Below are 24,553 nucleotides of genomic sequence, written 5' to 3' on the forward strand. Positions count from 1 at the left end.
GTGGGTGGCCACTGAGCTCAGGGGTGAGATTATCTAGCACCCCCTAGTCACTTATGTGGGACCTACAGGGGCCTTGCAGCCATCCAGCATAACCCCCTTGTCCTAAGAGATGATGCCCCAGGTGATGACACTGGTTCCCCAGCCTGTACCCCACAGTACCTACCTTAGCTCCTTTTTCCTGTTCTCTCTCTTTTTTTTTTTTTTTTTGAGAGAGAGAGATAAAGTCAGCTCAACAAGTTAGTAACTGATTTTTAATCAGGTTTAGTTTAGTACATACAAGATTATTTCATACTTACAATTAATTTTTCAAAATATTTTTTTCAGCTCTGTGAGAAGGAGGGGGGAAAGGGGAAAATAACTTTTTTGAGGGCCTGCTTTGGGCCACTCTTGGTGCCTGGTGCTTTCATATAGATGTTCCCACTTAAAGCTCACAGTTGCCACTTGGCAGATGAGAAGCCTGTGGTTCAGATGGAAAAACCTTCCCCAGGGTCACACCTAAGGGTCGGATCCCAGCCTGAGCATCCCTTCCTGCAGTCCTCATTGTGTCCGCTTCACCATTTTGGGGACAGTGGGAGGACAAGGCAGGGCCATGCATGGAAGTACACAAACGCAGGAGCCTCCTCTGACAGTCCTGCCTGGGCCCCTGCAGAGGGGGTGGTCCCTGGGGGTTGCACCCTCACCCTGAAGGCAAGGAGATTAAACCAGGGCCCTTCACAGCCGATAATAAAGGACCCGTTTTTGTTTCTGGGTTGCAGTGTGGAATCCTCGGATGTGAACTGGAAAAAGAAAAAAAGTGGAGGAATAAAAATCATTTGCCAATCGGAAATAAGGGACTTCTCGGCAATGGCTTTTATCACAGACCATGTCAACTCCTTGATTGATCAGTGGTTTCCTGGTAAGAAAATGTTTTTGAACCAGGTCTTGGCTCATGTTAATATTTCTTTATAAATCGGGGTGGGGCTCCTTATTTGGAGAACAGAAATCCCACTGTGGTTCAGCCCAAGGGGACCAGAGGGGTCCTAACAGACCTTTGGCAGAGTCTTAAGCCCCGGGGGAGTCCAGCTGTGGGCATGGGTGGAGGTGCTATGAGGAAGAAGTGGGCCCAGACCCACAGGTCCTGGGAGGGATTTGGCCTCTGGCTGCCCACAGCGTGGGGGAAGAAGAATGCCCCGGGTACCGCACATGGTCTAGGAAGACCCTCGATGTGAGCCTCACGTGTTTTTGTTTACATGGTGAGGACAGGGCTGCTGAAATCCAGGGGGGAGCCTGCAGCTGGAGATTCATCCCTTGTGCAGGGGTGGGAGGGAAGGCACCACACCTGCCAAGGGCCCCCATTTTCCTTCCCTGCCTACCCCAAACCCCTGAATCCCAGCGGTGATCAGCCACCCACGTAGCCCTTTCCAGCCCCTTTGATCAGTTTCTTCATTGACAGTCCACCCAAAGAAAATACTTTTTGAAGTGAAGCTCTTGAGGTCCTCTGTTTGTTTTGCTACTGAAGTGGAGACAAACCCACTGCGGGGCATCCTGCAGGGAGGAGGCTATCCAGTCAAAACCAGGCAGCCTCTTCCCTGTGAGCCCTCAACTCCGGAAGCCTGGAGACCAAGAGAGCAGAGAGCGAGTTTGGGATCCTAGTGCCGCCTCTGGCCTGCTAGTCCAGTCCTCTGGCCTCCTGAGCTGGCTTTCTCACCCGTACACCATCCCTGCATCCTGGGAGAGCATCAAAAGAAATGCTTAAGAAACAGTGGCTGGGCGTGCTCCAGATCATACTCTGGACACCCGGGTCTGGGGTCCTTTGGGTGTTGATGGGAAAGGTGACATACAAGGAAAAAAAACTTAAAGGAGCCTAAGGGAAGGTAGTTTAGTGTGTGGGTTGGGCAATTGGGCGGTGCTTGGCCGTACAATGGGGGCCTCTAGACCATTTGAACCCTACGAGCCCTTTGTGATCTCCCCACAACAGGTGCTGCTGGGGATTTGACTAGGGCCTATAAGACAGGAAGGACTGAGCTGAGGGCCTGAGACAGGGCTGCCTAGACACAGCACCACCAGCCAGCTGGCAGGATGTGTTACACACATGTGCCCAGAAAATTCCACGCATCCACCCTGCACAAAGCAGGACATCAGCTCACCCTTCTGGCATCTCCACGGGACAATTTAGAGGGTGTTTCTTTGTACCTCCTTTCAGGGGTGTGCAGAAAAGCTGTGTCTCCTGCCCAGGGGAACACAAGTAAAATGACTAGATTTTTTCTATTATAATTTGTACTCATTTCTCCTCCTGCATTGCTCTTCTAGAAAAGATCATAGTAATTGCAAGCCTTATGTTTCTAATTTTAAGAACGGCTCCTTACTCGTTGTGGTTTGGTCATTGGAGTGTGGCATAGCTCACACAGCCTCCAATGTCCTTCCAGTGCCCAGCTGTGCAGGAGGGATCCCCAAACTCTCAGCACCTCCTAGGCCAGCTACCCCTGGGTCTAGACGCCCTGGCGACTGTCCAGTGCATCCCTGGCTCCTCCCTGCAAGTGTCTTTTAGGATCGAGGATGGTGCTCCCCAAAAAGGAACCCAAGTGCGGCAGTCATGTTTCAGCCACTCCCAGGGGTCCAGGCCAGGGCAGACAGACACCCTCCTGTGAAAGGCTCACCCAGCCTGGGGGTACAGATGCTGTTCAGGGACCCGCCTGCAGCCGCCTTTTTGTAAGCTGACTCCTGCTGTGTCCCCATTTAGCCCTGACGGCCACGGAAAGTGACGGGACCCCACTGATGGAGCAGTATGTGCCCTGCCCAGTGTGCGAGACCTCCTGGGCTCAGCACGCCGACCCAAGTGAGAGATTGGAGGATGTGCAGTACTTTGACATGGAAGACTGCGTGTTGACAGCCATCGAGCAGGACTTCATCTCCTGCCCCAGACACCCCGACCTCCCCGTGCCTCTTCAGGAGCTGGTCCCTGAGCTGTTCATGACCGACTTCCCGGCCAGGTATGCCACAGCGCCAATGCACAGGACCCAACCCCAGGTGACTTTTAGGTTCCCGGCCTAGGCTGCCTGAAGGGAAACAGGCTGTCAGCTTTCTTTTTGAAGCCACACAGGCCCAGCCAATAGGCAGAGCACTTAGAAGTTGAAGTCATCCTGGGACCCCACACCATTTCTCCCTCACATTAGCTGGTGCTCTTTTCCACTGAGCTGGCCCTCGTCTCTGATTCCTACTTTGCTGCTGGATCAAGGAATAGAAGACAAATATCCATTGGTGTCCAAAAAGGGGGTACTCCCAGATGTACCGCCTCATTTTCCTTTCTTGGCAAATGCTGACTCCTCACTGCTACCCTGCAGCTGAGCATTTAGATCCCCTAAATCTGTTCCTGGAGATGAGTCTACCTATATTAATCTAAGATAATAACTGGGGAGAGAATGCTGGAGAAAAGAGAAAACGTTTTGTGGTCCCACCCTATAGGAAACAGTCACAGAATCCAAGTGCTTGGTAAAAGATGGAATCTTCTGTAGTCATGGAAACCAGAAGCCATGATTTGGTCTCCCTGGAGATAATTTGACATTGGTGGTTAGCAGTGTTTTTGGAGTTGTGAAATCCTGTTGTTTTCTTATTCAAAGGATTGCTATTTGGTTTCTTTAAAGAAACCCTTGGGGGCGGCGAAAATATTTGTGTTGTCATTTTTCCAAATTGCTCCCCCACCCCAAGAAAATGGATATGGAGTACTCTGAGATATTGCAGGATTGTGGTTCCAAAACATGCTTCTGGATGGGTCTATTAAATTAAGAAATCACTTCCTACATTGGAAAAATTTCCCCCATAGATCTTTTTAATATTCCCATTACCTCATTGGTAGAAATGACAATTAAATACCACTCTTCTGAAAAGTGACTTACCTTTATCTCTAGATCTTTAACATGAGGGTTGTCACCTCTTGGAGACCATATGCAGAGATTTATATATGTGCGAATCAGATTTCATGGTGGGGTGCCCAATTAGGCAGCTCCAACTTTTAGAATTTTCATTTATTTGCTGAACCTTGTTATGTTTTATGCCCCCACTGAATCTGGGCTATTGAGTCTACTGTATGGAATCTGGAAAGCAAAGCCAGATTGGTTGTCCCTGTTGGTTTGGATCTAATTGCAGGCTATAGCATGGTTCTTAAACCAAGGTACTCGGCCGGGAGTTGAAATGCCCAAGAATCTGAACAGAATTCACAATCCAGCAGAGACTCTCTGGAAACTTTAGCTATGGCCCAACCATGCCCCAAAGCATCACACTCCCTGACTGGGAGTTTAGGCAGGTGGGGGCAGGGGCAATCTGGCATCCACGGAGCCTTGTCCTGTGTCCCCAAATTACAGGAGTCCTAACAGAAAGCCCCAAGGGATCTTCAGCATAGCCACTGTTCCCTGTCTCATGAGGCTTCCAAGTGCCCACACTTCCCGAGCGGTGGTTTTGGGGTGGGCACTTGGAGAACAGCCCAGTTCATCTTCAACTACATCACCAAGGTCTACAATGGGTACAGTTGCATCTGCCAGGAGTGTGATGTGGTTGAGCTGTGCAGAGTCTGAGCAGCTGCAAAATCTGTTCCTGGAAGACATGGGCAACAACTGCATGGTTGCGGGGTGGGAGAGGGGCATTGGTCTGTTGGGCCAGGAGAGCTCCAGGGGAGGCACCCGGCAGAGGTAGCTGAAGAGGAGCACTGGGGACCTCAGCAAAGCAGGGGGAAGCCCGGAAATGGGAGGGCATGCGGCTGCCTTGCCCACCCTCCCTCCCTCTTTCTCTCCCTTCCTGCATCTCTCCCTCTTTCCCTTCCTTCCAGGAGTGACTTGCAATATTTCCAAAAGCCCAACAGAAGTCCCCCTTTTACCTAGGATTAGAACACACAGACAGGTGAGAAGATCTAAACTCCCTGCCTTTGGGTAAAATCCTAGCCATCAATTGTGGGGACACTGGCCATGCCAATCAGAAGCTCTGCATGGCCATTTATATAATTATTGGCTTAATAAAAAGAAATGAGGAAACAACTAACCTAGCAGTAAATAAATGCAGTTTGTCTGATGGATACTAGCTCTCAAAGCATAGAACCTTTTGAAGGAAAATGTCCAAAGGAATTCTTTTTCTGTGTCTGCCACCTTCAGAGGCTTCACTCACCATCCACACCTCTGAGGCCATTCCTGTTATGAGCCCATTTTATAGAGGATACCAAGGCTTGTCAGGGCTGAGTGACCTGCCCAGGGCTGGGGTTTATCCCAGATCTGTGTGACCTCCCGGTGGCTTTGAACCCTGACTCTCCTCAGTGGGAACTAATGGCCAAGCACATTCTTGTACCCGCCCAGCCCAGGACCCGCCTCCCACCTCAGCAGGCCTCTCCAGGTTATAGGGGACGGGTAAGGAGGTCTGTTCTAAACCCCCCACATACTGTGTTTCCGGCAGGCTCTTCCTGGAGAACAGCAAGCTGGAGCACAGCGAGGATGAGAGCACTGTCCTGGGCCAAGGTGGGAGTGGCACCATCGTTTACCGGGCCCGGTACCAAGGCCAGCCCGTGGCTGTGAAGCGATTCCAGATCAAAAAATTCAAGAACTTTGCTAATGCCCCTGAAGGTAAACAGGGCCCTGTATCGTTTCTTTTCATATGTGTTTTCCCTTGGTCCAAACTTGCACCACCTTAGAGACCCCTGAGGCCACACAGGCAGGGGAGGAGGGTGAGAAAAGCCGATGTGGGCCCCAGGGGTAGCCCCGCTTTATGCCTGGCAAGAGGTGGGCCAGGCCTGAGAATCAGGCTGAAGAGGCCTAGAAATTGCTTTTGGAGATTACTTTCTTGTCTGGACCTGAGCCCCCAAGAGCACGGGCCATCCTTAAAATTTCCATCCGCTCCGTGTCCAGCACAGGCCTGACACGTGGTGGGCACACAGTCAGACCTCAGGTGGACCTCTCACCCTGGGCCACCCCACCCAGCCACTAAAGGGAGGACGGTGGGCACTCCAGATGGATGAATTGGAAAGCCAGCATGGGTGGCTTCTCCCTTACCCTCTCCACCTGAAGGAGGGCACACCCTCTTGCCTTGGCATGCTCAGGTCCACACATCATGTGCAGCTCAGAGATGTTCTAGAGCAACACGTCACCACTTAATGCCCAGCTAGGGCAAGTGCTAGGAGGCTTCCTCCCTTCCAGCCGGCTGGATAGCACATTTCTCACTGTCCCTGGCTTAGCATGGTTATCTTCATGATCACAAGAGGAATTTACACTCTTGGTAGAAAAATTAGAATCATAGAGCAATATAAAGAAACAGATCAGAAAGAAAGAGACATGGGGCTTCCCTGGTGGCGCAGTGGTTGGGAATCCCCCTGCCAATTCAGGGGACATGGGTTCGAACCCTGGTCCAGGAAGATCCCACAAGCTGCAGAGCAACTAAGCCACAACTACTGAGCCCACTCGCCTAGAGCCCATGCTCTGCAACAAGAGAAGCCACCACAATGAGAAGCCCGCACACCACACCAAAGAGTAGCCCCCGCTCGCCACAACTAGAGAAAGCCCGCACCTAGCAACGAAGACCCAATGCAGCCAAAAATAAAATTAATAAAATAAATTTTTTAAAAAAAGAAAGGAAGAAACAAAACCATAGTTACATGCAGAGAATGTAAATCTAAGAGACTTTATTGACAAACACCATAGCCAATAAGAGTTTGATAAAATTGTTAGACGTGAGCTCAGCATCAAATTTGGCAACAATGACCCATTAGAAAATGCCTTCCATGGCAGCAATTAAACCATAAAATATTGAGGAATAATTAATATTTATCATTCAATTTAGTTCTCATCTAAATTCCAGCAGGGTGTGTGTGTGTGTTAAATCTGACTGATTCTAAAATGCATGTGGGGACTTCCCTGGTGGTCCAGTGGTTAAGACTCCATGCTTCCACTGCAGGGTGCACGGGTTCGATCCCTGTTTGGGAAACTAAGATCCCTCATGCCGCGCAGTGTAGCCAAATAAATACATAAAAATGTTTAAAATAGTGAAAATAAAATGCATATGAAGTGACAAAAACCCAAGAACAGCCAAGAAAATCCCACAACAGAAGACAAAGGAGAGAGGCTTGCCCAGCAAACGACTGACTTATAAGTCTCCAGGCATTAAGGCAGTGTTTTCCTGGGGCACGGCTGGGCCTGTCAAGGGAACGGAGAGAGGCTGCATGTGTGTGGGAGGCGAGGCTGGCACATGGCAGAGGTAACATCAGGAGTCAGTGGGAAAGGCTGACTATTCGCTAAACTGGGGCAGACTTGGGTCAGCCTTCGACCATAGTCAGAAACATTCTTAATGGTCTAAAGACCCAATGTGAAAACTAAGACTTTTACACTTAAAAAACAAGTTTGTCTGGCACACACATAGATCTGGCACAGTTGATACATTTTAACTGCCAAGATTTTCTTCAGGCTGTTTAAACTTCCATGTCCAATGATTCCTGATTTTAAAATCTGAACATAAGGGAGGGACAGATCAGGACACAAGAAGACAAGCAGGACCTGGTGGACACTGCTCAGTGACCTCAGGGCTGGCAACAGCCTGGTGGGTGACCAGTTGGTGGGAAAGGCCCCTCAGGGGGACTCAGGCAAATGCCTTACATGTGGGATGCATTTCAAGGACATTGGGAGAAGGTCCCAGCACAGCCCACCACTGCCCATAGACCTTTCTCCTCTGGGCTGAGATGACGTGTCACAGGCTCATGGCTGCCCCATGGTTTTCTCTCTGGCTGACAAGAGGGCAGTAGTTCTTTCTGCCCTTCATTGTCCTGGCTCCTGGCAGGGAGTAAGGTGAGCAGCAGCGACCAAGCCCCCAGCATCCCTGCAGCAGCGGAACTTGGTTACATGCCAGACATGTTGCCTGAACTCTGGGTTACACTCGGGTATGCAGGATTGGAATAAGATCCAGTTGAGACCCTCAGGCAGCCAGCAGCGGGGTGGGGTGAGGGCTAAGAGAGTGGGTGACAAGGGTGGGAGCGTGTGCACCAAGGGGATAGGAATGCCGAGTGAGACAGGACAAGTGTAGACCTGGGGAGGGGGCTTGATACCAGCCCGGATGCCTCAGGAATGCCTACATTTGGTGCCAAAATTGGGTGACGATATTGCAACCCCAGTTATGTTGAGTGACTTATAATGTAAATCCTGGCCCTGCCCAGCCCCTCGAGTCCCTGTGAGGCAGCTCTGAGTGTGACAGGGCCCCCACGCAGAGTCGCCCTACACAGGCTCCCCAGGCAGTGGTGACAGCTGTTCTCTCCCTGCAGACACCATGCTGAGGCACCTTCGGTCCACAGACGCCATGAGGAACTTCTCGGAGTTCCGGCAGGAGGCCAGCATGCTGCACGCCCTGCAGCACCCCTGCATCGTGTCCCTCATCGGCATCAGTGTCCACCCGCTCTGCTTCGCCCTGGAGCTCGCCCCGCTTGGCAGCCTCAACACCGTGCTGTCCGAGAATGCCAAAGGTACCCACCATGCCCAGAATCTTCCACAGAGTGCTGGGAAGTGCCCGCCCCGGCCCAGTCCAGCCTGTGGGAGGCCAGAGAGCCCATGGTGGGCAGCTCAGGTCCTGGGGAGCCATCTGTGGCTGGGCACACCCACCTGTGACTCATGTGCCACTCCCAGTGGGTGATAAAAGGGCTTCTCCAGGCCTAAGTGCTGGGCAGTGGTGTTGGCGAGGCTGCAGGAGCTCACAGTTAGGAGTCAGACAGAGCCATGTTCCAAGTCCAGGCTGTCTGCCATAATCCAGGAAGTTGCTTAATTTACTCATCCATAAAAGGAGGATGAGATGATAATAGCCCCACTTGGAGGGCAGTGAGAGCATCAAAAGAGGCAGCCCAGGGAGGCCCAATCAGCAGCAGCCTGGTGAGCCCAGTAGCCACATAAATCTCTCCTTTGCCCATAGCTCACCACATCTGTCCACGATTGTTAAAAATCTGAGACCCTGGGGTCAGTTTTATCCTATGTTATTTTTTAACAGAACTTTTAAATATTTGCCCTGAGAAATGGGTAACTAAATTCCAAACAGCTGACAGAGGGAAAGAGGTAGATGTCTTTTAACTCAGCAAGAGGAAATGCAGTTAAAATCAATTATTCCTCCCCCAGTGGAAGAGATTTTTTTTAATGGAGTTCTTATACCTGCAACTCACCCCTTGACATTATAGCAATCTTGGCCTGAGATGAACTCTAGGAATTTTGAATCCTTGCTCTTTTTAGTAAAAACACCAACAATTGCAGACATGCAATTCATGAGATGCCATGAAGCGGTAACAACAAGCATTTCTAACCTAAATAATCTTTAGAAGGTTGTTCTCTGTCTCTTCTGGCATCCAGCCTGGAGAGCAATGAGAACGTGTCAGTAGAATATAAAGTATTTGGGGAGACAGAGGTAAGAAAAGAGTTGTTATGATGATAGTTTGATAATTTTTTCTTTGCAAAGATTCTTCCTTTATGCCCCTGGGACACATGCTCACCCAAAAAATAGCCTACCAGATAGCCTCCGGCCTGGCCTACCTGCACAAGAAAAACATCATCTTCTGTGACCTGAAATCAGACAACATCCTGGTCTGGTCTCTGGACGTCAAGGAGCACATCAACATCAAGCTGTCAGACTACGGCATATCCCGGCAGTCATTTCATGAGGGCGCCCTTGGCGTGGAGGGCACTCCTGGCTACCAGGCCCCAGAGATCAGGCCTCGCATCGTGTACGATGAGAAGGTACAGACCCTAGCCCACTGCTGTCCCCTGGCCCAGGACTGCATAGTCCTGGAGGCACCTGCAGCTTCTGGGCTCCACATGCCCCCAAGCACACATTTCTCCCTCTCCCGTGCTCAACCACAGGCACTGGCTTGAACCACAAGGGCACAGAGGCCTGTATCTACCTAGTAATGTCACGGGTGACTTCTCCTTAGCTTCAGAGCAGTGACCTAGCCTCAGAATACTCAAACCTCAGTTCAGGAACATAGTGAAGGCTGTGCACAGTGGACAAAAAGTCCAAGACAGAGATGGGTCCGGATTTGTGTCCCAACTCTGCCATTTAAATGTGCAAAATGGAGACAGAGGACCAGCTTCACAGTGGCTTGTGAGGAACAGACAGATAAGGAGGCTCCTGGTCAAATCAAAAGGCAGCATCACCAAAGCCAGGAGAAGAGAGTGAATTCTGGCAGGTTAAGCATGGCCTCCCAGGTGGCCGCATGGCCAACCTTGGCTGAGACAAAGGCTAAATGCTTGCCTTCTTCCCTGAGGGCTGTTTGGTAGATGCAGGCACACAGACAACTTAAAAGCATCTTACAGTGCTCGCCTTGCATCTCGTGCCAGCCCTGGTTAATTAATCAGCCAGCAGTGAAACTCCCCTGGTCTGTAATTTCTCATTATTTGGTGATTTGCAGATGGGTCATTGACTAATTGCTTCAAGAATGACCCAAGCATATGTGGGTTAAATTGGCATCTGTAGCTATTAACCAAGATAGAAAAGACAAACCAGAGTGACAAAAATAAGCTTCTTAGTAACAGGTGACAAGGCACCTCGTAACTAAATTTATAACAGAACCTTCACATTGAAAACTCTCAGGTCTACCTTAGCCATTCTCCTGCTAAAAGGTTATTTCTTGACCCTCATGGAGACCTGTGTAACTCTCTCCTTTAGGCACATTTTCATGACATTTAGAGGAATCAAGATGTTGTGATCTGGGAGACTTTCCCCTCTTTATGATTTGCATGTACTCCTACTACCAAGCATGTTAAACCAAGAGTTTGCATTTTCCTGCCTTGTTTTTATACTTAAGGGAAAGGACCATGGCATCCTTCGAGCCCTTATCCAGTGCCTGACAACAAGTTCTCATTATGTGTTTAGTGGATGGATGGATGGATGGATGGATGGATGGATGAGTGGATGGAAGGAAGGAAGTATGGGGGGATGGATGGGTAAATGGACAGAAGGACAGTCAGATGGATGCATATATGGGTACAAAGGAAGATGCATAGATAAATGTCCAGAAGGACAGGTGATCAGGTGGGTGGCTGGCTGGATAGATGGATGGATAGAAAGAAGGGAGGGAGGGAGGAAGGAAAAAAAGGAAGAACTGGAAGATAGATGGATAAAGGGACAGAATGATGGTTGGTCAGATGGTTGGTGGGATGCTTGGACAGGTAGAGAGAGGTGGATGGATTGGTGAAATTGATGATTGTCTTCCTTTGGACAGGGCCCACGTTTTCCTTATCTAACGTGTCTCCCCACTCCCTCTCTCTCTCAGGGCCAGCTTGCAAGATCTGCTGGGCCCAGGAAGGGGGTCTGACTTGGCTTGCCTCTCTGCCTAGGTAGACATGTTTTCCTATGGGATGGTGCTCTACGAGTTGCTGTCAGGACAGCGGCCTGCGCTGGGCCAGCACCAGCTTCAAATTGCCAAGAAGCTGTCCAAGGGCATCCGCCCGGTTCTGGGGCAGCTGGAAGAAGTGCAGTTCCATCGACTCCAGGCGCTTATGATGGAGTGCTGGGACACAAAGCCTGAGAAGGTACCTGGGGGCACAGAGCCTGGGGGCCTGGCAGCTCCTGCCAGCTGGTGGAGGCTATGGGTCTCCAGAGTGCACATGTATGGCTGCCTGCCCACCCTTCACTGAGGGTCTAGAACAAATTGGGCAACCCTTTTCTGCTCATCTCTTCTACAAAGAGATATGTATTACTTCTAATACATCCAGTTCATTTTCTTTGAGTGGGTGTCACTCTCAGGAAAAATGAAGTTTCTTTTCCTCCCCAACTTTTGTGTTACATCATCATGCGAATAAAGCAAACCTTTATAGTGATACAGCCCCCATCCAAGAGCAGAGAGAATGTACGTATCTCTTTTTAAAGTATGGGAAGAAAGTTTGCTCATGAGAAGCAGGAGCCATATTATCATTTTGAAGCTAGTTGTTTTGGGAAGAGACCAATGGTTTCAAGGTTAAAACTCATTTATCAAATTAGATGATGCTAGTTTAATGTATGGAGAGTAAATGAGGTCTGAGAAAAAATATTTTCCAGATTTTGTGTCCCTGGGCATGGGAGTTGGAATATCAGAGTTTAGGCTAACCTGACCACCTGACTTTGAGTTGCCATGGATAATGGTGACCCAGACCCTGGAAGGGTTTCTTTCTGGTATCTGAAGTTGTTTGGGCCTCTTGTTTTGATTGGGTGCTGAATAAGCAGATTCCACTTCTTCCTTCCTGGTTCAAGACTCTTAGTTTCAAGGAAAGAACGGGCATCCATCTGGTTGTAAGTGACCCTTGCTTATGACCCTGCTGGCCTCTCTCCCTCAGCGACCACTGGCCCTGGCAGTGGTGAGCCAGATGAAGGACCCAACCTTTGCAACCTTCATGTACCAGCTGCCCTGCGGGAAGCAGACGGCCTTCTTCTCGTCCCAGGGCCAGGAGTACATGGTGGTGTTCTGGGATGGGAAAGAGGAGTCCAGGTAACGTCTGAGGCCTACCGTGCCCTGCTGGTATCAGAATGCGGGGGGGTGACCGTGGACTTGGGGAGCAGTCATGGATGACCATGGTGAGAGATGTTTAGTGGACAATGTGTTGAAAGCCTGATGAAGTCTGCTTGAGAGAGAAAACAGTCCATAGACATGCACATGTGGGTTTGTGGATAAGAGAAGCAGAGAACATGTGATGTCTGCCAGGGACATGGTGGGTGGGGGTCAAAGGAGGGTTTTGTTTTAAGATGGGAGTTATTTGCAGCTTGATGGTAGAGGAAGTAAATGATGCTGGGGGTCAGGAAGAGAGGAAGGTACTGGAGCGGAGTTGCTGAGTAGAGTGAAGGGAAGGGGTCCCAGGAACAAGCAAGAAGGATGCCCTTAAATAAGAATTCATGCCCCCCCCCCACTTTCCAGGTGCATCTCTTTTTCTTAGTGATGTGGCAGGAAGGACAGGGACATTGGGGAGAGGCTTTGCGTATTCAAGGAGAATGACAGAGAGGCCAGGGACTTGGAAAGATAGCATCAGAGACTTAGCAGAAAAGCACCATCCTGTGTGAGACCCTTCAGTCCTGGCCAGGGGTGTGGCCTCTCCCACCTACCTAGAGTGACATCTTCAGAAGCAAGAGAGCATTTCATGGCACAAATAGTCTTCTAGGAAGCCTAGTGCAACATTTGCAGGTGCTCAAATCTGATAAGGCTTAGGTAAAGCAAAGCTTAAGATGCAATGAGATAAATGGAAGGGACTTTGCCATTTCCCTAGGTCACTATTGGTAAGGTTTTCATCAGGTTTTATGTCACTGGGACTGAGTGTTCTGACATAAGACGTGCTCTAAGAAAAACAAAAATGTCCTAAAAAATAAAAATAAAAAAATATGTAAAAAGTGTATACATATATGTCCACATATATGTAAAAAATACATATATATGTAGGTGTGTATATACATATACACACAGTAATTATAATGTCGGTGGTAGTGTTGCTATTTTAAGGCATTGCTTATAATTGTAGGGTAAAGTTAATGAGTAATTATGTTGGTGCCATGCATTGCAAATTGTGATACTCAGCATGCAAAATATAAAAGATAGGTTAAATGAAAATACTGTAGTTCTGAATTTAAATTGGATGGATATGTGAGTATTTTAGCTTTAAGAAAAATGAACTTATATTTCATAGCTCTGCCCATTGAAAGGGCCTAGAAACAATGACCAACCAAATACTAGTGAGCACCCCTAGGATGCAGATGGTAGTCTCTTAGTGCCAAGGGGAACCAAGGCTTATTGGACAAGTGGCTGACTCCAGATTTGGGGCAGGAAGTGGACCTGAAACATCTGACACACTGGAAACAAGGATGCCATCAGAGACTTGTGAGGGTGGATCAAAGGGACTCAGGAGCCAATGTGAATAGGTTCCCACTGGCCAAAGATAGGACAACCAAGGATCAGTAAGAATAAATATCTGCAATGAATTGAGACACATCAAACTGTTTAAATTCATTAGTTTCTAATGCCACTTAATAAAAAATAATAATTTAAAATTTTTTTAACTTATAAAACTCCTCATTGATCATCATTGGAGGCTCCTAGGGAACAAACCTATTATTTTGAAAACTAGTCTATACAGAAAGAATCAAGGTTTTATTCTGCCTTTCCTATGTGAACTGTGCCCCATGGTAGCTAGCAAAAGAGATGATAGGAGGAAGTTTTTCTTTTTAGAGTAAATGAAGCTAATAAATGAAGAAGAAATGCTAGAATTAGAATGTCAGCATTTTGTAATCTCTATTGAAATAATGGATGTAGGCAGTTATCATTAATGATCACAAAAGGAGCGAGAACCAGACATTGTGTGCCTCTCAATAGAAATACACAACCCCAATGAGGAAGTATTCTTGCCTAAAAATTCAGATGTAATCTAATCAAGACTCCAGATCGGGGACAGGGGAATGAGGTAGATGAAACCCTGGGATGCAGGAACTCCACAGGACACCTCCCAGTGTCTTCATCACATGACCTGCTAGGGGAGAAAGAGAAAGAGGGAAGGAAAACCTATCAAAAGACTGAGACATAAAAATCAGTGGAAATGTGGGCTTTCTTTCACTGCTGATTCAAGCAAACTGAAAACAATAATGAGAGAGTTGGGGAAGTTTGAATACTGGATATTCATATTAAGGAATTATTTTCTCTTAAGGTGGGGTCATGCATTGTGGTTAGGTTTCTAATCATCTTTTTTTTCTAATCATCCTTTAGAGATAAATGCAGAAACATTATACATAAAAGATGATTTGGGGGATTTGCTTCATAAGAATCTGGGGAGAGAAAAAAAATGGATGGGGGCAGAGATGAACTGACATGGCCATACGGTGATAATTACTGAAGCTGGGTGATGGGCACATGCTCTGTGATATGCACACTGTGAAAAAGAAGAAATGAGGGAGAGATTGATAGGTGGGGCCTGGGCCCTCTGGTTTGAATGACAGCACATGGTTTTCAAACTCCTTTATGGGCGCAGCATCCCGATATCACAGTGCTTTTGGTGGAATGTCACAATCTCAGAAGACCAGGAAATATAGGCATATTGCCTATCATGAAAATAAAGCCCTCTTACTATTAAAGAGTATAAATGTACACATAAAATAAATTGAAATGCTCACCAGTGTATATAAAAATAAACCCAATTTTCCCGTCAATATTTATTTCCTCAACAGACTCTGTAAAATCTTTTAAACAAATAGAGAAATTTTTAAATTATTAATCTTTTTATTTCAGGGATTTTTACAAATCAGTGGGAAAAAATACTAAAATCCAATAGTAAATAGGCAAGGAACATAAGTATCCTTTGAAAAAGGTACACAGAGAACAATGAACATATTTTTTAACAATTGAACTTACTGGTAATCAAAGAAATATAAATTCAATCTGCAAGATAACTTTTTTTTCTTGCTCATCATGTTGGCTAACTTTTTTTTCAAAGATAATAATGGATGCTACTGAGGGTGGGTCATACCTTACTGGTGAGCATCTAAATTTGCACATCTGTCTGAAAACCAATTTGTCAGTATGTCTTAAATGGCTTCGAGATACTTATACCCTTTGACCTAGTAATTGCCAGTCTAGGAACCTTTCCCAAGGTTGCAGGGATGTTGGGGTGCTCAGTGCTGCTTCTGGCATGGACCCTGCTCCACCCCACCGCCCAGCAATACTTTCTTCACCTTCTCAGTCTTACAGACTCACCCAGGATATTGGAGACAATACTGCTCAGAGCTGTAAAAGCTTATCTCCAGAGGGAAGGGGAAGCCTCTCTCTGTGACTTGGGAGGGTTTTAAAAGCTCACCCCCAGCCTGAAGAAGGGGCAAGCTCACTGGAGGGTGAGGGGAAGAAATTATGGCCAGAAGCACAAAGGGCTGTGAGCCTGGGAAGTGAGAGTAGAGAGGGAAATGAGACCGAGACCATTCTGAATTAAGGAAGGGAAGTGGGTGAGAAGAAAGCGGGGACATGCAGAAAACAGGATACACATAACAAAATTCTTGTTGGATGGAATAGGGGTGTGTTATCCTTTAAGTTTCTCTATATTTTTAATTTTTTCCAAGTTAAATGTAAAGTTATTTATAATATCCTAGTTTTATTTTTTCAATGCATAGAAAAAAGACTGGAGAAAAAAGGGGGAATATAACTTTGAAGAAAGTTTTCATTTGCGGATTTTTCACTCATCTCTCATCATCTGCGAATACACGTTATCAGTCAACAATGGCAAGGGTTTCCAAACTTTGATGGCAGAAAAATGTTACATTAAGAACTGCTATCCACTCACTTGACTTATTCCCTTGGACTGGGGAAAAGATCTGTGTGGCCTGGATGAATAATCGACCCCTGCCCCAGCTGCAGTCTTCCCTCCAGGCAGTGAGCATGCTGGATGCCTATCAAGGATGGTGGGGAGATGGCGATGCTGGGGAACATGGTGGGGCGGGTGAGTGAAGGGCCACTCTCATAAACAACAGCTTGTTAGTTCTCAGAGCACTTATGTTGGGGGCCCGTTTTGAGACCCCCAGTCTACTCTGAAGTTCCCCCATCTGTCTCTGGTTGACCTGAGGTACTCTGCTGTGTGTGTGTGGCAGGGGCGCAGGGGGGGAGACATGGCCAGTGGGAGGGCAGGGAGCGGCCTTAGTGCAGGTACAGCCCCCTGGTGTCCCTTCATGCTGTGGGCAACTTTTTGAGCCCTCAAAGGTCACAGAAAGAGGAGGGTCTTTCTTCTGCTTGGGAATGGCCTTTCTCTGCCCAAATGTTCAAGCATTACCAGGCAGGCAGAACCAGGCTCTTCCCCAGACATGAACAGTCCTTGAGTCTCTTAAAACATGCGAAATTGGACCCTGGGCTGGAAGGGGTGGACAAGGCCCACAGCTGATGTCCTCCTCCAAGGCTGCTACAGGCCAGGCCAGGGAGAGGGAGGCCTGAGCTGACTGCACAGTTGTTGCTGATTGTAGGAACTACACGGTGGTGAACGCGGAGAAGGGCCTCCTGGAAGTGCAGCGCGTGAGCTGTGCGGGCATGAAGCTGAGCTGCCAGCTCAAGGTCCAGAACTCTCTGTGGACGGCCACTGAGGTAACCACCCCCCTGCAGGGCTGTCATCGAGGTGGGCGACACCAGCCCCTGGGGGGTCCCATTTAGCAACTAAATATGCAGGACACCCAGGTACATTTGAATTTCAGATTTAACCCCAGCCCACAACTGTGAGACCCCAGAGCAATGCCAGCAGCCCTGTGAACAAGCAGCATATCTGGGATTCAGCTAAGTGTCAAGTGCAGAATCCCGACAAGAGGAGAACCCCAGCAGGTTGGCGAAGTGACTGGGTTTCTTATAACATTACCTGTCTACACAGCAAATCCACTCAGCTCTGAGGCCTCGTGCCTTCATGTAAAAAGGTCAGCAGAAGGCGCAAGGAACTGTCTTCTGAGAACTCCAGAGAGGAGTGCCCCAAAACAAATGCTCTGAAGCTACTGGGTGGGGGTGTATGAACTGGTGCAGGCTTTCCAGATGGCAAGTATGGTTCAAATATGCATCAGAAATCTCAAAAATATTTGTACCATGTAAGCCTCTGCAATTTTAGCTTTAAGGGTTTGTTCTAAGGAAAAAACCAAGACACGCACACACACTCAGACTAGATAGGTGTATAAGAATGCTCATTCCAGTATAATTCATAGTAGTAAAGACTTGAACAGAATAAACATCTGACAACAGATGAGCCAAATTCTGAGCGATAGACATGCATCATACCCTCACAGACCAGGTGGACAGGGCCTCTGCCTGCACTGATCATCCTCGGAGAAGAAAAGTGTGGAAACAGCATAGAAGTGTGGTCCCACTGTTGGGAACACGCACACACACCAATACCCACGGAAAACTGAAAGTCTGGGCCCCAAATCCCAAAAGTGGCTTTCTCTGGGTATTGGAGTATGGGCGATTTTGTTTTTCTTCAGTATATTCTGTAGTTTTCCAAGTTTTTACAAAGAACAGAAATATGAAAACAACCAACCAGAAAGCCTCAATAAGTTACTTTCCAAGGCGTAAAGGGCCTTCTGAGACGGAGTGCACCCTAGGAACCGGCAGGCCTGTTGCAGCCCAGCTCTCATGTTTTTTTTGTTTGGTTTTCTTTGGTTTATTAAGTCTTTATTGAATTTGTTACAATATTGCTTCTGTTTTATGTTTTGGTTTTTTGGCCGTGAGGCATGTGGGATCTTAGCTCCCTGACCAGGGATCGAATCCACACCCCCTGCGTTGGAAGGCAAAGTCTTAACCACTGGACCGCCAGGGAAGTCCCCCGGCTCTCATGTTGACTGTCTCCTCTGCAGGACCAGAAGATCTACATCTACAGCCTCAAGGGCATGTGTCCCTTGAACACGCCCCAACGGGCTTTGGACACCCCAGCCATTGTCACCTGCTTCTTGGCGGTGCCTGTTATAAAAAAGGTGAGGTAAGGGGGAGCTGGTGCCTAGGTCTCTGATTCTCCCTTCCCCATTCCATTGGGCGGGTGGGGAGGGAGCAGAGCCATGCTCTTCTGGATCACCAAGCCTAGGTCACAGTCAGCCTTAGAGAGATAGGAGATCGGGGCCATCATTAGTGGGCTAAGTGGAAGGCTTGCATTCTGCATGCATATGCCACAGCCCCAGTTCAGGTGAGATGCTTTTCTGGTGCAACTGGTGTCAAGGAGCAGTTGCATGTGTGCCCTTCCCCTTCTGAGAGCAGGGACCTCAGGAGCCTGGCCCAGCACCTCCCACAGCCACTTGGTCACCGGGCCCTGGCAGGCTGCCACCCCTGTCAGACAGCCAGCTCCCCTCCCCCTTCAGCTCTGCCTCCTCTGGAGTGCTCAGCCTCAGTCCCAGAACTCAGTCCCTCTTTGTCCAGCATGGCCCTGAAGACTCAACACCTCAACTTCTAGCCCCTGCCTTTCTCAAATGAGTCTGCGAGTGGTGCCCTCCCCAGCCCTGGGCCCCGGCAGGGCTGCTGATCCTCAGGATCAGACCCAGCCCACAGGGCCGGCCAGGGCTCACCCCCCGCTGCCCCCTCACACCCCTCCCCACCCAGCACCGCACTCTGAGCAGGCCCTTCCCTCCAGAATTGACCCTGCCGCTCAACACCTCTTCCTCTTCATTTCTGAAGATCAAGCGCCATGACCACCCCCCCAAGAAGCTGCCCCTACCCTCGCCCCAGCTCCTCAGTGGCATCCCCAAGGCTTCTCTGGCCTCCAGAACCCCTTTGTGGGCCCTGAGGCCCCTGTTTGTGCAGCTCCCTGCTCGAAGGGTCATTATTGGTGAGGCTTCGTTAAAACATGTCGGCTATTATCATCTGATTCCAGTTCTCCCACCTGCAAAATGGGTGTAAAAGAGATTGAGAGGAGGATCTCTGGGCATAACGTACCCAAATCTCTGGGCCAGCGCACTGAGTAAATTTGAGCATTATTACTACTTCCTGACAATCGTGAAATATATGCACTCTCCTCTCCACCCCTCTACAGTTTCATTTCTTAAGAAACTGAGATCAGGGACTTCCCTGGTGGCTCAGTGGTTTAGAATCCGCCTGCCAATGCAGGGGACAGAGGTTCGATCCCTGGGCCAGGAAGATCCCACATGCCGCACACAGAGCAACTAAGCCTGTATGCCACAACTACTGAGCCTGTGTGCCACAACTACTGAGCCTGTGTGCCACAACTACTGAAGCCCCCGCACCTAGAGCCCATGCTCCGCAACAAGAGAAGCCACTGCAATGAGAAGCCCGCACACCACAACAAAGAGTAGCCCCCGCTCGCCACAACTAGAGAAAGCCGCACGCAGCAACGAAGACCCAACACAGCCAAAAATAAATAAATAAATTTATTTATTTAAAAAAATAGAAACTGAAATCAACCTTAGAGTCATTTTTGACTGTGGCCCCATGGGCAACTGGGGAGCTCGGGACCTGGTTGCACTGAAGCACAGAACTCAACACAAAGTGTTATTTAAAGCCATGGCTGGCCAGAGCCCCAAGCCAGGGCACCACCACCCACTCGACCGGCTGGAATAAAGCTGGCTCTGTGCAGAGCCTCCCTGCCAGTCTGCCCCTCAGAGGCCATGCTGCCCTGTGGCCACGGATGACAGACCCCTGCATTCTTGCACGCACACATCCACACCCATCTGGGATGTGGGACTCACCGCCTGGCTGGGGCCCAGAGCCGGGACTGATAGAGACCTTGCTCCTATTTGCTTTGGCTGTTTTCTTTCCTTGAATCCTGAAGGTGGATTTCAGTAAGCTAGAGGCTGGTTCACTCATCACCTTGGATAGCCCAACTTCCCAGCTCCCAACAAGGGGGCTTTCTGCTGCTCACCCTCCCTGGCACAAGGCCCACGTCTCTGCTGTCTCCCAGCTCTGGCTTTGTTCTCCTGAACTCTTCCTGGCCACCCCCCAACCCCACCCAGGCATCTAGGCTGCTAAGCTGCTCTCCATTCCCAGCTCCGCACGGATGCTCCGAGGAGGCCTGGGCTGGGCCCAGCATTCAGCACAGTCTCTGCAACTTTGGCCTCTGCCTGATGACCTCTGGTGGTTGTAGAAGAGCACATGCTTCATTGCGGGGGCAGGAGACACCCCAAGACCCCATCATTGCCTAAACCACAGGCATTTCAGAGTAGATGTGGTAAGCGGGGAATGTGGCATAGTGGCCAAAAAGTGCCTCCACAAGAGGGTTGAATTTGGAAGTGATTTCTTCAAGAATTAGTTCAGCAGCATGTGTTGTGCCTTGAGCATAAAACTGGGGGGAGTCACAGAGGTGACTGGGACTCAGCCCTTCCCTGTGCAGGCCAGTGCCGGGGGCAGTGGTGGGCACGCAGACCCAGGCCTGCTCTTATGGAGCACCCGGCTTGTGGGGCAGCAGGCAGGAGGCCAAGAGCAGACCCATAGGGTGTCCATAACTGCTGTCACCTTAAGGAGCAGATTTCAGGGGAAGGAGGGCGCCACATCCTGCCTCAGAAGGAGGCCCTGGTGACCTGAAGGAGAAGGCAGCTCCCTCCTGCTGGCATTGCAAGAAGCCCAGGTTGGGCTTCCCCGGTGGCGCAGTGGTTGAGAGTCCACCTGCCGATGCAGGGGACGCGGGTTCACGCCCCGGTCCAGGAAGATCCCACATGCCGCAGAGTAGCTGGGCCCGTGAGCCATAGCCGCTGAGCCTGCGCATCCGGAGCCTGTGTTCCGCAACAGGAGAGGCCCGCGTACCGCAAAAAAAAAAAAAGAAACCCAGGAAGAAAAGCTGTGTGGTCCAGGCAACATGTGCCCCTTGCTCGGGTGCCATGGACCTTTTTCCTGCTGCTCACAGGAGGGGGGATGGGTGTGGCTTTTCTGGGCCTGAGCTGCACCTCCTTTGGGAGCGTACCCAGAAGCTCCCGCTGGCAGCCGCTGCCTTTTTAGGAGCTGGCTTCTCCAGGAAGTGCTGGTAGAAAGCGCATGCCCACCTAGAGTACGTGCAGAGATGAGTCTTGCACCGACTGTTTCTGTCCCGGGTGCGCGAGACGCAAGGGCATCAAGCATCCCTGTCTTCTCCCCGCAGAATTCCTACCTGGTGCTGGCAGGCCTGGCTGATGGGCTTGTGGCGGTGTTTCCCATGGTGCACGGCACCCCAGACCACAGCTGCTCCTACCTGTGCTCACACACAGCCAACAGGTCCAAGTTCAGCATCCCAGATGAAGACGCGAGGCAGAACCCCTACCCCGTGAAGGCCATGGAGGTGGTCAACAGTGGATCCGAGGTCTGGTATAGCAACGGGCCGGGCCTGCTGGTCATCGACTGCGTGGCCCTGGAGATCAGCAGGCGGCTGGAGCCCTACTCAGCCCCTTCGGTGGTCACGTCAGTCGTGTGCGGCTCTGAGTGCCATGGGGAGGAGGTCGTCTGGTGCCTGGACGACAGGGCCAACTGCTTGGTGATGTACCACTCCGCCACCTACCAGCTGTGCGCCCGATACTTCTGCGGGGACCCCAGCCCCCTCAGGGACGTGTTTCCTGTGCACCCAATGGGCCTGGAGCCCCTGGACTGCTCCACAGCCAGCCCGAAGGAGCCCAAGAAGGACTGCATTGCAGACATGAGCATCATGTACAGTGAGGAGCTGGGCACGCAGATCCTGACCCACCAGGACTCGCTGACCGACTACTGCTCTATGTCCTCCTACTCCTCGTCTCCACCCCTCCAGGTGCCCACATCCCTTGCAAGCCTACCCTGCTCCCCCGCAAGCTCTTCCAGCTTGCCTTTCTCCACTGACTGCGAGGACACCAGCAGGCTGCTCGAGCCCACCACGGGCTCTGACAGGTCTGAGCATGACCTGAGCCCCGTGGATGGCGAGGCGTTCAGCCAGCACCTGCAGGCTGTGAAGATCCTTGCCGTGAAAGATGTCATCTGGGTCCCCAGGTAGGTTTCCCAACAGGGAGTACCATCCTGCACCACCCACTGCTCTTGCTTTGGGGGCAGAATGAGGGGAACCTTAAGGTACTGTCAAGATCCATCAGGAGCTATTCCCTCTCTTCTGGAACTGGAGGGAATCTCTTTAGCAAATCTAAGAAGGGCTGCACGAAAGCCCATCAGCCCTCCAGAGAACTCAGGGCACCACAAAGGAGAGCCACGGTCAGGTTTCCTACTGGGAAAGGCCTCCTCGCCCTGCTCCGGGGCCCTCTCGGTAACTCAATCCATTTGCAGAAGCTGTGTTTGTTCCCGTGCCTTTCTGCACACCAGCTCTGTTTCCCTTGGAGAGTACAGCCCTAGACAAACGGTTCCCCTTCTGGGTTTTGGTTTCTTAGGCGTGGTGGAGATGTTATCGTCATTGGCTTGGAGAAGGATGCAGGAACCCAGCGGGGCCGAGTCATCGCTGTCTTGAAAGCCCGAGAGCTGACTCCGCACGGGTAAGACTGAGGGCAGCTCCTAGAGAACCCAGGGTGTGGCATAGGGAATCGAGGTCTCACTGCCACCTCCCTGCATGATGGCCGCCACCCTTCTGTCCTCCACCAATAAACATGGTGTCCACCACTGTGGCCATAGACGGAGGACAAACAGGCAGCTCCTAGGCGATCAGCAAATACCAGCTGAACCGGCCATCACCCACTGGTCATGGATGCCTGTTTTTGGGGTGCCCAGAGCACCTGTGGACCAACTGCCCTGCCTGGGGTATGCCTCCAAGCTCAGCTGCAGTTGAAATGGGGATCCAGTTGATTCCCCGTCCCTCCTGCCAAACAAGAGAGCCCTTCCTGAGGTGCCTCTCCTCCCATACAGCACCAGGTGAAGCCACACAGCCAGACCACACCAACCTTTGCCATGCCTACCCTCGCCATGCCCATTCCCAGGCTCAGCTGTACCCATCTGCTAGGGGTCCCACCAGGAGGCAGGCCAGACTCCATTGTGAGGGTCATGCTGGGCAGGACAGCCTGTCCAGACACAGTCTGCCTGAATATAGAGATGGGAGGCTGGTGCCAGCCAGTGTTGGAGTCGTCAGGCAGCTGGCAATGTCCACACCCCCCACTTTGCTGAGTCCCACGTGGTTAATCTCCCTTATGGAGAAATCCCATTCAGCCTGTTTTCCCCAGAGTAGGATGATGACAAAGGAAATGTCTATGGCACCCGGGCCAGTGACCCTTGCCCTGCAAGTGATACTGGAGACAAGACCTGGGTTTGCTGCTGAGCACCAGCTGAGTTTGTGGGCGGCAGTAGTTCCCAGATCGCAGGTCAGGCTTCCAGGGAAGCAGGCAGGTCTGTAGAGCCCGGGTCTGTTGACCTCAGAGTGCCCACCATTAGTTCCCCTGAATTTTCTCCTGGTGTTGTTTTTCCTATTTGCCCCCCAAAGACAGGTTTACCAAGAGCCAGGCACACTCACTGTAGGGAGTAAGCAGCCCAGGCAGCCAGCAAAAGGGAGGCCAGCTTTTTGAGATGCACCTGAGACGTTTATTCCCTTGGCAAATAGCTACCAAGTGCCCAAGACATGCAAGGCCTGAGGAAGTGGAGGCCCCTGCACGTTCCAGTTTACATGCTGGCCTCAGTGCCAGGCAGGGCACACGGCAGTGTGTGCTCGGAGGTGGGACACACAGCCCCGCGGAGGCCCAGAAGGAAACTTGCAGTGTATGCCCGGATCATGCAAAACAATCCACAGGCTCAAAAAAAATGTACATAGTTAGGACTTGTTGGTACAGGTTTTTTGCCTAATATATTGCCCTGTATTTCTTAAGTATGTGGAAACTTAGAAAGGGAGAAGAATCATGCCTGGGCTGGGTGGCAAGGAAATTGAGTTAAAGCTTAAAATCTGTCATGGACCATTGATGAGCAAGAATTATTAGGTAGAATTGATAATTCTGTCCTCCCTCAGCATCTGCAGGGGATTGTTTCCAGGACCTCTGCAGATACAAAAATCCGAGGATGCTCAAGTCCTTATATGTAAAATGACACAGTACAGTCAGCCCTCCGTATCTGAGGATGCCAAACCTGTGGACACAGAGGACTGACCATTTTTTCTGGGCTCTTTGGGGTGCATTAGGGAGGATACCTGCTCTGAGGTGAACCTGAAATGATGCCCTAGGCCCCTTTTTAGGCTTTAGAAAGACTGCCCACAGGCTGGACCACAGAGAGAGA

The 24,553-nt window shown here is 50.2% G+C and overlaps 1 protein-coding gene across 3 annotated transcripts in view; it reads left to right on the top strand.

Annotated features, from left to right (window-relative positions):
* The window catches only part of LRRK1 (leucine rich repeat kinase 1), a 123,153-nt gene that overhangs the window by 97,149 nt on the left and 1,451 nt on the right, over positions 1 to 24,553 (top strand). For all 3 annotated transcript variants that reach the window (XM_079911609.1, XM_079911608.1, XM_079911610.1), the window contains 11 exons: positions 756 to 895; positions 2,720 to 2,969; positions 5,413 to 5,579; positions 8,258 to 8,455; positions 9,430 to 9,707; positions 11,307 to 11,501; positions 12,282 to 12,433; positions 16,918 to 17,035; positions 18,283 to 18,399; positions 21,501 to 22,351; positions 22,738 to 22,839. In XM_079911609.1, the coding sequence (XP_079767735.1) occupies positions 756 to 895; positions 2,720 to 2,969; positions 5,413 to 5,579; positions 8,258 to 8,455; positions 9,430 to 9,707; positions 11,307 to 11,501; positions 12,282 to 12,433; positions 16,918 to 17,035; positions 18,283 to 18,399; positions 21,501 to 22,351; positions 22,738 to 22,839 (2,568 nt within the window). The remainder of the gene's footprint in view (positions 1 to 755; positions 896 to 2,719; positions 2,970 to 5,412; positions 5,580 to 8,257; positions 8,456 to 9,429; positions 9,708 to 11,306; positions 11,502 to 12,281; positions 12,434 to 16,917; positions 17,036 to 18,282; positions 18,400 to 21,500; positions 22,352 to 22,737; positions 22,840 to 24,553) is intronic.

This window comes from Stenella coeruleoalba (assembly GCF_951394435.1).
Source record: "Stenella coeruleoalba genome assembly, chromosome: 2".
NCBI lineage: Eukaryota > Metazoa > Chordata > Mammalia > Artiodactyla > Delphinidae > Stenella > Stenella coeruleoalba.